We start from the raw sequence: 11,530 nt of genomic DNA, 5'->3' as shown, positions 1-11,530 counted from the left end.
CATTCAAAAGTGGGCAAAGGATATGAACAGACACTTTACAAAAGAAGGCCTACATGAGGCCAACAAACATATGAAAAAATGCTCATCATCACTGGTCATCAGAGAAATGCAAATCAAAACAACATTGAGATACCATCTCACGCCAGTTAGAATGGCGATCATTAAAAAATCTGGAGACAACAGATGCTGGAGAGGATGTGGAGAAATAGGAACACTTTTACACTGTTGGTGGGAGTGTAAATTAGCTCAACCATTGTGGAAGACAGTGTGGCGATTCCTCAAGGACCTAGAAATAGAAATTCCATTTGACCCAGCAATCCCATTACTGGGTATATATCCAAAGGATTATAAATCGTTCTACTATAAGGACACGTGCACGCGAATGTTCATTGCAGCACTGTTTACAATAGCAAAGACCTGGAACCAACCCAAATGCCCATCGATGATAGACTGGACAGGGAAAATGTGGCACATATACACCATGGAATATTATGCAGCCATCAAAAACAATGAGTTTGCATCCTTTGTAGGGACATGGATGAACCTGGAAACCATCATTCTCAGCAAACTGACAGAAGAGCAGAAGATCAAACACTGCATGTTCTCACTTATAGGCGGGTGTTGAACAATGAGAACACATGGACACAGGGAGGGGAGCACTACACACTGGGGTCAGTTGGGGGGAAATAGGGGAGGGATGGTGGGGGGTGGGGAGCTGGGGAGAGATAACAAGGGGAGAGATGCCAGATGTAGGTGATGGGGAGGAAGGTAGCAAATCACACTGCCACGTGTGTACCTATGCAACAATCTTGCATGTTCTTCACATGTACCCCAAAACCTAAAATGCAATAAAATAAATGGGAAAAAATTTTAAATAATACAGTCTTTGAAACAGTTAAAAAAAAAAAAAAAGAAGATTCAACTCTTGTCCAACACTGCGCTGGCCAGAGCGTACCTGGGCCCCCTGTGCCTCATGGCGGGGAGTACATGGCCATTTCCCATAAGCTACATGGGTTGGGTTGGCCAGAGGCAGGAGGGGATGCCAGTGGCCCACTGGTTTCCAGAGCCCGTAGAAGCTGCTGTCAAGGTCAACAGCTGCTCCCTGCCTGGGAGAGAATGGAGAATCTTACTACAGCTCAGGCGCTGTGGATTTGTCATTTGGGGAAATTCATAGGACACCTGAGCATAAGACTACAGAAAAGTGTCGTGGGCTTTCGGGACAGCAGGAAAGCAGCGATAAGAGCCATGCAACAACAATAACAACAGAAATTGTGCCAGCAAAAATTTATTGAGCATCTACTATGCACCCGGCTCTGTGCTAAGCACTTTAGTCTCAGACAACACTAAGAGATGGATGCTGTTCTTTTATCTCCACTACACAGATGAGGGAGCCTGAGGCTAGGAGGGGTCACATGGCTTGCCTGCAGTTGACGGTTCTCAGCAGACTGGGGTTGACGGAAGTTGCCCTGGCTGCGAAACTTGAATGGTTAGTGATAAGGTTGCTTGCCTGCTCTGCTAGGTGGCTGAGCAGCTGGTCATTCTGCTTGTTCTCTTCATTCTTGTATTACATCCAGGTCGGGGCTTTTGGGGGATCCCCAAAGCCTGAAGCTGTATCTATTAGGGTGGGACCCTGGGGCTTCGGGGGGGTAACCGCTCCCTGGGGTGGTGCTCTCCACACAGGGAGCTGAGGGCTTTCAGGAAGAGTTTTCTGAAGGAGGAGGACACAGCGTTGTAGAGGAGAGGAGTCACAGCTGAGCTGACGTAGAAAAGTGTGTTGGTCACCATGTAGAAGTAGTGGTAGAAATTGTAGAGTGGGCTGCAAGAGAAACCCAGAAGCCTGGTTAGAGGACCTGTCACCCCCTCCCGGCATCCCCTCGCAGTTTCCTGCCAGACAATGCCTCTCCTATTTTCTACTATCAGGAAGCACATTTTTTTGTTTCGTTTTGTTTTGAGATGGATTCTTGCTATGTTGCCCAGGCGGGAGTGCAGTGGCGTGGCTCACTGCAACCTCTGCCTTCTGAGCTCAAGTAGTTCTCCTGCCTACAGTCCCAAGTAGCTGGGACTACAGGTGCGCATCACTGTGCCCAGCTAATTTTTGTATTTTTAGTAGATAAAACGGCGTTTCACCATGTTGGCCAGGCTGGTCTCGAACTCCTGACTTCAGTTGATCCACCCACCTCAGCCTCCCAAAGTGCTGGCTCACAGGTGTGAGCCACTGCACCCGGCCAGGAAGCACAAAGTGAATTCCACAAATGTTTCATCACCAGCGGCTGATGTCCTCCACCAGCCTCTATGATCTGCCATTCCTGGCTGTGGTTCCTGGTCACCTCATAGTAAGGTGACATTGCTGACTGACAGGGACCCCCCCAGGTGCCCAGGGTTGCTGCATGTGGTCAGGAGATGTGGCTGCACTAAGAGCCGCAGGTCCTTCTGAGGAGCCACATTCCTTGCGGCAGGTTCTCTGCAGCAGGAAGCGCTTGGCAGGAGTTCGTGTTGCCCACGGAGGGTAAGGGGCGCCAGTGGCTCCTGAGGAGGAGGCATCTGTCACACGGCTCTTTCTGCGGAGGCTTCCTGGGACCCCTATTTTGGATGTTTGACTCCCACTTACGATTGGGGCACAGTGATTTCCAAAAGGCAGATTAGGAATTCTCTTATCTTCTCCAACTGTGTCATAAAAGGGGGTGCATGTCTTGGTCTCTGCTGAGGGGGCTTTTGTTAGCTCATGGAGTCTCAGCTTTGTGTCTTCCTCACACTCTCCTTGTAATAGGAGAGGAAGGAGAGAGAGAGGAAGCCTCAGAAGCATGGCCCATGCTCCCCCTTCCCAGCCTGTAGGCTTCTCTTTCTCCTGTCGTCAGAATCCCCCAGGCCTCTCATGGCCGTGGCCTTACCAGCTCAGGGACAGTGCACTCTTCCCCATCCCTAGCTGGGAGATTTCGAGGAACAGCCTGCTTGGAACCAGGTGGCAGGCAGTCCAGAGTTCCAGAGGACCCAGCAATGAAGGGACCCTCTGGAGAGCAATGGAGACCCCAGGCCCGGCCCAATGGGCCCCCTCCCTGTGTGCAAGGGCCCTTCTGCCACACTCACTCAGTCCACCCATCATCAGGGACATAGCAGAACATGAGCCTGCGGGCGTGGTACGGCAGCCAGCAGATGACATACACGGCCACGATGGCTCCTGCAGAGCATGGGGGAGGGAGAGAGAGCACCAGGAGAAAGCAAACACATTCTCGGTTATGACATTGCCAAAGGAGGATGATGCCCAAGGGACAGCAGCACTTCCCTCTAACTTGGTCCTGGAGTCAAGGGTTGGAAGGAGGCTTTGAGATTATCTGATATATTCCTACCTGAATCTCTTCTCAAACCTCGCATTATCCTGTCCTCTGGGTGAATGTCCACTCTGACCATGACCTGGACACAGCATGCTTCTAGGACCTCCTCCTGGCCACCAGAATATATTCCCAACTCAGGGCTAGATCTCCCTACCTGGTTATCTATCTGTGTGTACAACAGAACTTGTGTCTTTCTTGAGCCAGGCATGGTGGCTCATGCCTAGAATCCCAGCACTTTGGGAAGCCGAGGCAGGTGGATCACTCGAGGTCAGGAGTTTGAGACCAGCCTGGCTAACAGGACAAAAATTAGCTGGGCATGGTGGCATGTGCCTGTAATCCCAGCTACTTGGGAGGCTGAGGCAGGAGAATCGCTTGAACCTGGGAGCAGGAGGTTGCAGTGAGCTGAGACCACACCATTGAGCAAGACTCCATCTAGAAAAAAAAAAAAAAAAGATCTTGTGTCTTTCTTGTCTGACAGCTTCTCGCTCCTTTAGTCTTTTCTCTGGTTAATTTACAGCACTGCTATTTATCTAGCACTCAAGCCATAAGCAGAGACTCCTATTTTTCTGTTCCTCTCTGTATCCAGTCTATTAGAGTTCCTCCTTGGCATCTCTCCCGTGTGTGTTTTCCCTGTCTCACTGCTACCTCCCTAAGAGGCTCTTACTTCCTCTGTACTGAACTAGGACAAGTCTCCCAACAGCCCACCCCTTCCCTCTCCTGCTTCTGGTCTGCTCCAACTGGCAAAGCTGTCATCTAGGCCAGGGGAGCCCCTGGACCGCTGAGCAGTGTCAACATCAGTGAGAAGCCTGGTAGAAATACAGAATCTTAGGCCCCACGGCTTGCATTTTACAACTCTCCAGGTGATTCTTATGCATACTGAAGCTTGAGAGGCACCGTTTACCCCATTCTCCAAAGAGCTGAGTACAATAGGTCTCAAAAGCAAACCTCCACTCATTCGAGGACATCAACTTTTTCAATGACTGGCCATTGTCCATCAAATGAAGTCTGACACCTTCATGTTCTGACTTTGTGTTACTTGGCACATTGCACTTAGTTCTTGCATCTCTGTCCATACACAAGACTGTGACGTTGATGACAGCAGAGACCCTGTCTTGTACTTGATCCTTCCATACACTAGCTAGTGTCTGGGTTATGGTGGGTGCTTGGAGAGACCTCTGCTTTCCTGTGCATTTTGGAGTTTCTCTCATAAGGCCAAATTTTTCCAGATACTTACAAAAACAAGAAAGCAAACAGATCAGTCTGGGAGGAGGGACAGTGGAGTTGGAAGGGAACTGGATTTAGGGACCAAGCCCATCCGAGAGTCCACAATTCGCAGCCGCAGTCTTTAACCATAACTGCTCCTTGTGTTCATCCACACAGCCAGACTTACTGAAAAGTGGTCCCGTCTCTGTTTGCCTGTGTGTGCTACTCCCTGGAGCAGATCGGAGACTTCATGTACAGAATTCCTATTCTTTTCCTTTAAATATCCCACTGAGCCCTACGGGAAGTCTGTTGGTTCCCCTGGGGCATAAGATAAAGGAAGCCTTGAGAGAGGTAGTGATTGGCTGAGGTCACCTGGCCAGGGATTGGTGGAGGCAGCCCTGGAACTTGAGCCCCTTTCTCCTGGGATGATGTTACAGAGGACTTAACTGAGAACCTGGACGCTGCGCTGGAGGCTGCGGATCCGACTCATGTCTTTGTGTCTCACCAGGCTGACCTGGCCCCCCTGGAAAAAGGTCTTCTTCCATACGATGAAGCTGAGGAGACCCTCCTCACTCAGCAGCTCCAGGCGGCTGGGGGTGGAGCTACCCAGGGCAGAGGTGGATGGCACTTGGGAGCAGAGGGCCAGCAGGTGGTTCACTGTGACCCCGTTCAGGAAAGCAGTTAGTGCCAAGGGGAGCACGAAGGACACCAGCACATTCACCTGTGGAAGTAATGCCAAGGGCTGTGGGGCAGCGGCAAGGCCCTGAGACCCTTGCCATCAGACTGTGCCCCAGGCCCCAAATCTGCGTCAGCAGAAGGGGTGGCGGAAGGGTTAGAAGGTTGAGAAAATTCCCAAAAAGTGAGAAGAAAGAAAAGAAAATTTGGGATTAGTTTAGGATGTTCATAATAGGAGTTCCAGAAAGAAAAAAAAAAAAAAAGAGAAAACAGAGGGGAGTAATTTTATTTAGAAATGCACTCAAGAAAGTTTTTCCAAAGTTGAGGAGTCTGAGTTTTGACACAAAGCCTGCCTGGGTGCCCAGAAGAATGGATGGAAATAGACTCACAGCAATTTTCATTTTTATGACATTTAGTACTTTGGGTATAAAGAGAAGACCTTGAAAGCTTAATAACAGATAAAAGAGGTCACATAGATAGGATGGAAAACCAGAATGAGATTTACTTCTTAAAAGCAATGGTAGATGCTAGAAAATCATGAGTAATGCTTTATAACTTGTGAGAAAAATGGCTTCCATCTTAGAATTTTATACCCAGCCATGTTATGACAAATGTGAAGATAAAACAATTTTTGACATGCAAATTCTCAAATTTTTTTACTCTCTATGAACCTTTCCTTGGGTCTCAGAAAATTACAAGAACATATGTTCCAGACAAAAAAGCCAATAAAGAGGAAGACCTGCCATTCAAAATGGGGTATCCCACAGAGGACCCACTGAGTGATGGAAGGGAGCTCCCAGGGGGCCCCTGTGCAGATGAGACTTTCCGGTGGTCCCCCTGTGCACTAGACAGCAACCAGCGGGACTGGAGCAGAGAGCTCCAGGGAGAACTAATACAAGATGAAACTGGCAGGTTGTCTGATGGATCTGAACATATTGAAAGGGCATTTGTGCTTGTGATCAAAAGCTGAAAATGAACTACAAATAGGCATATGGAAAACTATGCAAATGAAAAAAACCATACATTATTAACTTCAAAGAAAACAAAAGTCCTTGGATTAAAGAAAATGCAACACGTATCATCTGTGAGGAATGTTTACATAGTCACAATTACATAAATACTGAACATAAATTTAACCCAACACAGTGATAGAATTATGCTGGAAGGAGGATGGGGGTAATGTGTTTTGGGGTGGTGGTGGCAGAGGGCAGGAATCAGAGTGTAGGAGAGTGAAATGCTCATTTTCTACGGGTAGAAGACAGTGGGTACAATTTAAAACTAAGAAATAAGGCTAGTGTGCTCTTTAGAAATATGGAGGCAAAGACGGCAAGAGACAAGAAATCATGGCATTTGCCTCTCAACTAGGGAACTAGAGAAATGAATCAGAGTGTGGAGTGTGACAGGGGATTGCTGCTTTCCATCACACATCTTGGGTTATCATCATTTGATATCATTTGGCTTAGAAAAATGAATTTATTTATATAATACTCTTTTTTAAATGTTTACTTTTAAAAATTCAAAATCTATGTGTTTTAGGGTTTCTTCTCATCAGTTCTAAGGCTCTCTTCCACCTTTCCCTCAGCAAACATTTTTTTTAAAACAGAGCATTTTTTTTTTTTTTTTTTTTGCGACAAGGTCTCTCTCTGTCACCCAGATTGGAGTGCGGTAGCAGAATCATAACTTACTACAGCCTCTGCCTACTGGGCTCAAGTGATCCTCTCACCTGAGCCTCTCGAGTAGCTGGGACTACATGCATGTGCCACCACTCTTGGCTATTTTTTGTAGAAATGGGGGTCTCACTATGCTGCCCTGCCTGGTCTTGAACTCTTGAGCTCAAGCAATTGGCTCACCTCGGCTTCCCAAAGTGCTGGGATTACAGATGTGAGCCACTGTGCCCGGACTAACAGAACAATATTTAATACCACTTTAAATCAGTATGAACTATCTGAATTGAATGCTTTTTTATCTTATGCTTTTATCTTCATGCCTTTTTATCGTAATGCGTGCTCACAAATCAGCAACGCTGAGGGAAAAATAAAACACTATGCCCATCAATTTAGTTTGTTGAGGAACCAAACAGGTTTATACCAGTAATGACAGCCTTAATTGCTATCAAATTGTAGCTTTAATGCCAGTCAAGACAAAGATCAAAAGTAAAAATACATTTAATACGTTAGTAATTAATCTTTGGGAGTCTTAAAATCTTTCTGGAAAAGCTACAGTTTTTCGTACTCCTGCCCTGAGGTGGGAGGGTCACTTGAGCCCAGGAGGCAGAGGTTGTAGTTAAGTTGTGGCTGTGCTATCGCATTCCAGCCTGGGCTCCTCCCAGCTGCTGCCCCGGAGGCCACAGGGACAGCCACTGTGGGGTTCCTCATGCCTACCGTGCTCTCACACCCCTTTGCTTACTCACCGTTAAACAGCAACTAGTTCACGTTTTTAAAAAATGTACATATATAACTGATTAAAAAGTAGGCCAAGGTGGGCAGATCATGAGGTTAGGAGATCAAGACCATCATGGCTAACACAGTAAAACCCCATCTCTACTAAAAATACAAAAACTTAGCCTGGCATGGTGGCACGTGTCTGCAGTCCCAGCTACTCAGGAAGCTGGAGGAGAGCAGAGCAGGCAGGGAGGGAGAGAAGAGAGGACAGGTGGGAAGGCCCCGATTCCACCTCCTGTGAGCCAGGCACTGTACTAGGCTGGGAAAGGAGAGCTGGCGTTAAATCCTTAGGTGGGAAGAAAAGGCAGGAAAGGGAAGAAGGTGAACATTTGTTGAGGACCTGCAATATTCTGGGCAATTCCACGTGATCTCATTGAATTATCACAGAGGATGCCAGCAGCCACGTTCTTGCCCTGTGGACAAACCTGGGCATGTGAACCCAACCCACAGACACCCAGAGGCATCTTTCTGAGTCTGGGAAGAGCAGGAGAGAGAGCGGCTCCTGGAAGCCCTGAGGCCCTGATTCTGACCTGAAGTCTCAGGGCTGCCCCGACATCCTTGCTTCAATTTTTTATTTTGGCTGAAGCTGCCTCCAGCTCTGTTTCCATCTTTTGCAACATAAGAGTTCTGACTACACCTGCCTCTAGCCTCTTTTTTCCCCTTTCACAATGGCTAGATTTTTTCATTTCAGAAACTGATTATGAACTTTGAATTTTTAATTTTTATTTTTTTGAGACAGGGTCTTGCTCTGTTACCCCAGCTGGAGTGCAGTGGTGCAATCATGACTCAATGCAACCTCAAACTCCTGGGCTCAAGGGATCTTCCCATCTCAGACTCCTCAACAGCTAGGACTACAGGCACACCACCACACCGAGCTAACTTTTTTTATTTTTAGTAGAGATAGAATCTCACTATGTTGCCCAGGCTGGTCTCTAACTCCTGGCCTGAAGTGATCCTCCCACCTTAGCCTCCCAAAGTGCTGAGATTATAGGCTTGAGCTACTGCACCAAGGCTTATAAACTTTTAAATGCCAATTTCCATGTAAAATAAACAAACAAATAAGTACACCTTCCTTAGGCATTTGGTCCCTTCATCCCTCTCTCCAAGCCAGGTCCCACCCACCATACCCCACACCCTTGAGAGACCTGTGCCTGCTTCTAGGTGCCCATTGGAGCCCCAGACCCATGGGAAAATCACTGCAGACAGTTGCTCATGGCAGATTCCATGTGATGGGCGAGGGGTCCCTGGGCTGAGCCTGCTAGAAAGGAAGTAGGAAAGGAAGATGTTGTTTAAAGAAATAGGTGACAAGTTCAGTGGAGAGAAGGCCCTGATGCCAGGACAGCCACTCCAGAGGCATACTTCTGAAGATGACTCAGTGGCCTTTGTGGATTCCAGGGGTGGGACTCGGGGGCATGCTCAAGATCTGGAAGAATTCTGGCCACGGAGAGTCCCCCTCCACTCCACAGTGTTTAGAATGAATGGGGACAAAGCGGCTCCACTGAACACCCATGAAACCTTAAGGCATTGCCTGCCCCGTGGGTTCCTCCTGGTCATGAATGAAAAGGAGGTTAGTGAGTAAACACCTTCCCTGAGGCCCTTTGGTCCTCTACCTCTGCCCAGGGGATGGATGAGCATACACGAACAAAGGTGGGGCCTTCAGGAACGAGGAGAGAGTACAGGGAGAGAGGGGACTTTAGAGAGAGCTCTTTGTGTGGGCAGGCTGGGCTTCCAGCTGCAGGAGGCAGCTTTACATGAGAAGGAGCCTCACCTGGGGATGTGGCACTTGCACTCAAGTCCCCTAAGCAGCCTCCACACCCTCTGCGTGCCCTGATGAATTCGCATAGTAAACTCTCCCACGTACCCTCGTGTGCCAGTGTGCAGAGAAGGGGTCCTGGTTCCATCCTGATTTGTTCCCTTAAGTTTCCTGGAGGCCCAGCAGGGCCTGGGTGCGGGGTGGGAGTGGGGGTGGGGGGAGCTGTCCTGTGCTTTCTCAGCCTTTCCCACTTCCCCAGTGTGCTGGACACATGAGATCACAGTCTAATGTCACCAGGGCAAGCGACCAGAGGACACTGACTTGTAGAACCATGCGGAAATGGAGACAGAACTCAGAAAGGTGAGCATCACTTTCAGAAAATGCATTGTGAAGGGCTGCAAATACATCACATGCTGAGAGAACTCAGAAGACGGGAGAGAGCCCCTGGAACTGGGAGGTGCGAGCAGAGCTGCACTTTGGGGAATAAGGGTTGGAATCAAAAGCAGCAGAATCTTTTGACGTAGAAGCCAGAGGCTGGGCATGGTGGGGAGTTCCAGGAAAAGGGGAGCAAGAGGTGTCGGGGAACAAGTGGCCTGGGGGAGGCAAGGCTGCTCGAGAGAAGGAAACAGGGAATGAGGTTAGAAGCCTGATCAGGCCTCTGGAAGAGGCCAGGAGTGCCTTCTCGATCCCACCCTACCTCCAGGGAGGTCCTCTCCAGAGCCGTCTGGGGGCTCGTTTGAACACAAACTTCGGCTACTGAGGCAGAAACCCGGGTGGGTCATGGACTCGGTACTTTCACAGGCTCCGCAGGCGACTTTATGCCCAGTAACGTCTGAGCACCACTCTCGCAAGAGTGGGAACACTGACTTTGGAGTTAATTTTGAATTCAAATCAGGAGTTCTCTCATTGCTTCACTTTGGCCACGCCTCTCTCCGTCTAGTAAAATGGGATGGAGAAACGAGACCCAACTTTCTGGGTGGTGGCGAGCATTAGAGTCGAAAATGTCTGCTCCCGGGGAGGTACCCTCATCCCAGCGCCCGCCCCCAACCCTTACCTGGATGAAGACCTGGAGCGCGGTGCGGCTCACCAGCACGGTGCACACACGAGAGGCGGGCTCCGGCTCCCCGCTCGCCGTCTCCAGCTCGTGCTTCTGCCCCATGATGACGGCCATGGGCAGGGCAAGGCCGAGCGAGACGGCCCACAAGAGCGCCACCAGCCGCCGGGTCCGGCGCGGCGTCAGCAGGCTGCGGGCGCGCAGGGGCTGGCACACGGCCAGGCAGCGCTCGGCGCTCAGGCTGGCCACGCTCAGCACCGTGGCGTAGGCGCACAGCTCGCGCACGAAGTAGTAGCCGCGGCAGCCCAGGTCGCCGAAGACCCAGGGGTAGTGGAACCACACGAAGCTGTAGAGCTCGACTGGCATGCCGACCAGCAGCAGCAGCAGGCCCGAGAGTGCCAGGCTGAGCACGTGGTATCGCAGGCGCCCCGCGCGCCCGGCCCGCGCCTTCAGCACCACGTGCACGGACAGCGCATTGCCCGCCGCGCCCAGCGCCCAGATGAGCGCGTAGAGCGCGGTGAACAGCACCTTGGCCCAGAGGCGCGTGTCTACGCCCAGACGGGCGTCCAGACTCAGCCCCGGGTTGGGGCTGGGCCGCGGGGGCCGCGGGCTGCTGGTCTCCATTCCGCTCCCGCGGCCGGCACTCCCTCACTCTCACTGCCCGGAGTCTGGGCGAGCAGCCTGGTTAGCGAGCACCTCCTCTTCTCTGGGAACCTCCGGAACTGGGAGGACACGCCCCCGAAAGGGTGTCCCTGAGCCAGCGTGGGACCGCGAGTGCCAGCCCGTTAGCGTCAGTCACACGTCTCCCTTCAGTTCAACTCAGGGAAGCGGGTGCTGTTGGAAAGGGGGCTCCTTTGGGGGCTGATAGTCACGAGTTGGGCTGGACTCCACCACTTCCCAACTTTGTGATCTTCGGCAAGTTTTTTAACCTCTTTGAACCTGGTTTTGCAACCTTATTATCGACACTGCAGAATTTCTGGGAAGATGAAATGAGCGAATGTGTGTGGAAGTCTCTACCTGCAATGTAAATAGACATGGTGTTTTCGTCTTGCGCCTTGGCCCTTGGGTTGCTGTG

The 11,530-nt window shown here is 50.3% G+C and overlaps 1 protein-coding gene across 2 annotated transcripts; it reads right to left on the bottom strand.

The window, feature by feature from the left end:
- Positions 1-1,261: 1,261 nt before the first annotated feature.
- On the bottom strand, positions 1,262-11,243 carry NTSR2 (neurotensin receptor 2). Of its 2 annotated transcripts, none has more exons than XM_032294095.1 (4): positions 10,456-11,243; positions 4,980-5,253; positions 3,085-3,175; positions 1,262-1,816 (listed from the first exon to the last, which is right to left on the bottom strand). In XM_032294095.1, exons 1-4 carry the CDS (start codon positions 11,077-11,079, stop codon positions 1,618-1,620), a joined length of 1,188 nt encoding a protein of 395 aa, XP_032149986.1. In that variant the 5' UTR covers positions 11,080-11,243; the 3' UTR covers positions 1,262-1,617. The 2 variants fall into 2 exon arrangements, with proteins under 2 accessions (XP_032149986.1, XP_032149987.1); XM_032294096.1 differs by having other exon boundaries at positions 3,085-3,177; positions 5,025-5,253.
- Positions 11,244-11,530: the final 287 nt, after the last annotated feature.

Source organism: Sapajus apella, unplaced genomic scaffold, assembly GCF_009761245.1.
Source record: "Sapajus apella isolate SASKATOON/1434 unplaced genomic scaffold, GSC_monkey_1.0 scaffold31, whole genome shotgun sequence".
In the NCBI taxonomy this organism is placed as follows: Eukaryota; Metazoa; Chordata; class Mammalia; order Primates; family Cebidae; genus Sapajus; species Sapajus apella.
The sequence above is the reverse complement of the archived record's forward strand: the minus strand, read 5'-3'. Positions and strand labels throughout refer to the sequence as shown.

Bases quoted from the DNA above. Each gene is read 5' to 3' on its own strand.
- NTSR2 (XM_032294095.1), bottom strand. From the start codon at position 11,079: ATGGAGACCAGCAGCCCGCGGCCCCCGCGGCCCAGCCCCAACCCGGGG. The intron at 5,254-10,455 runs GTAAGGGTTGGG...TTACTTCCACAG, and splicing joins CGCTCCAGGTCTTCATCCAG to GTGAATGTGCTGGTGTCCTT. The intron at 1,817-3,084 runs GTGAGTGTGGCA...TTTCTCTTGCAG, and splicing joins CCTGATGATGGGTGGACTGA to CCCACTCTACAATTTCTACC.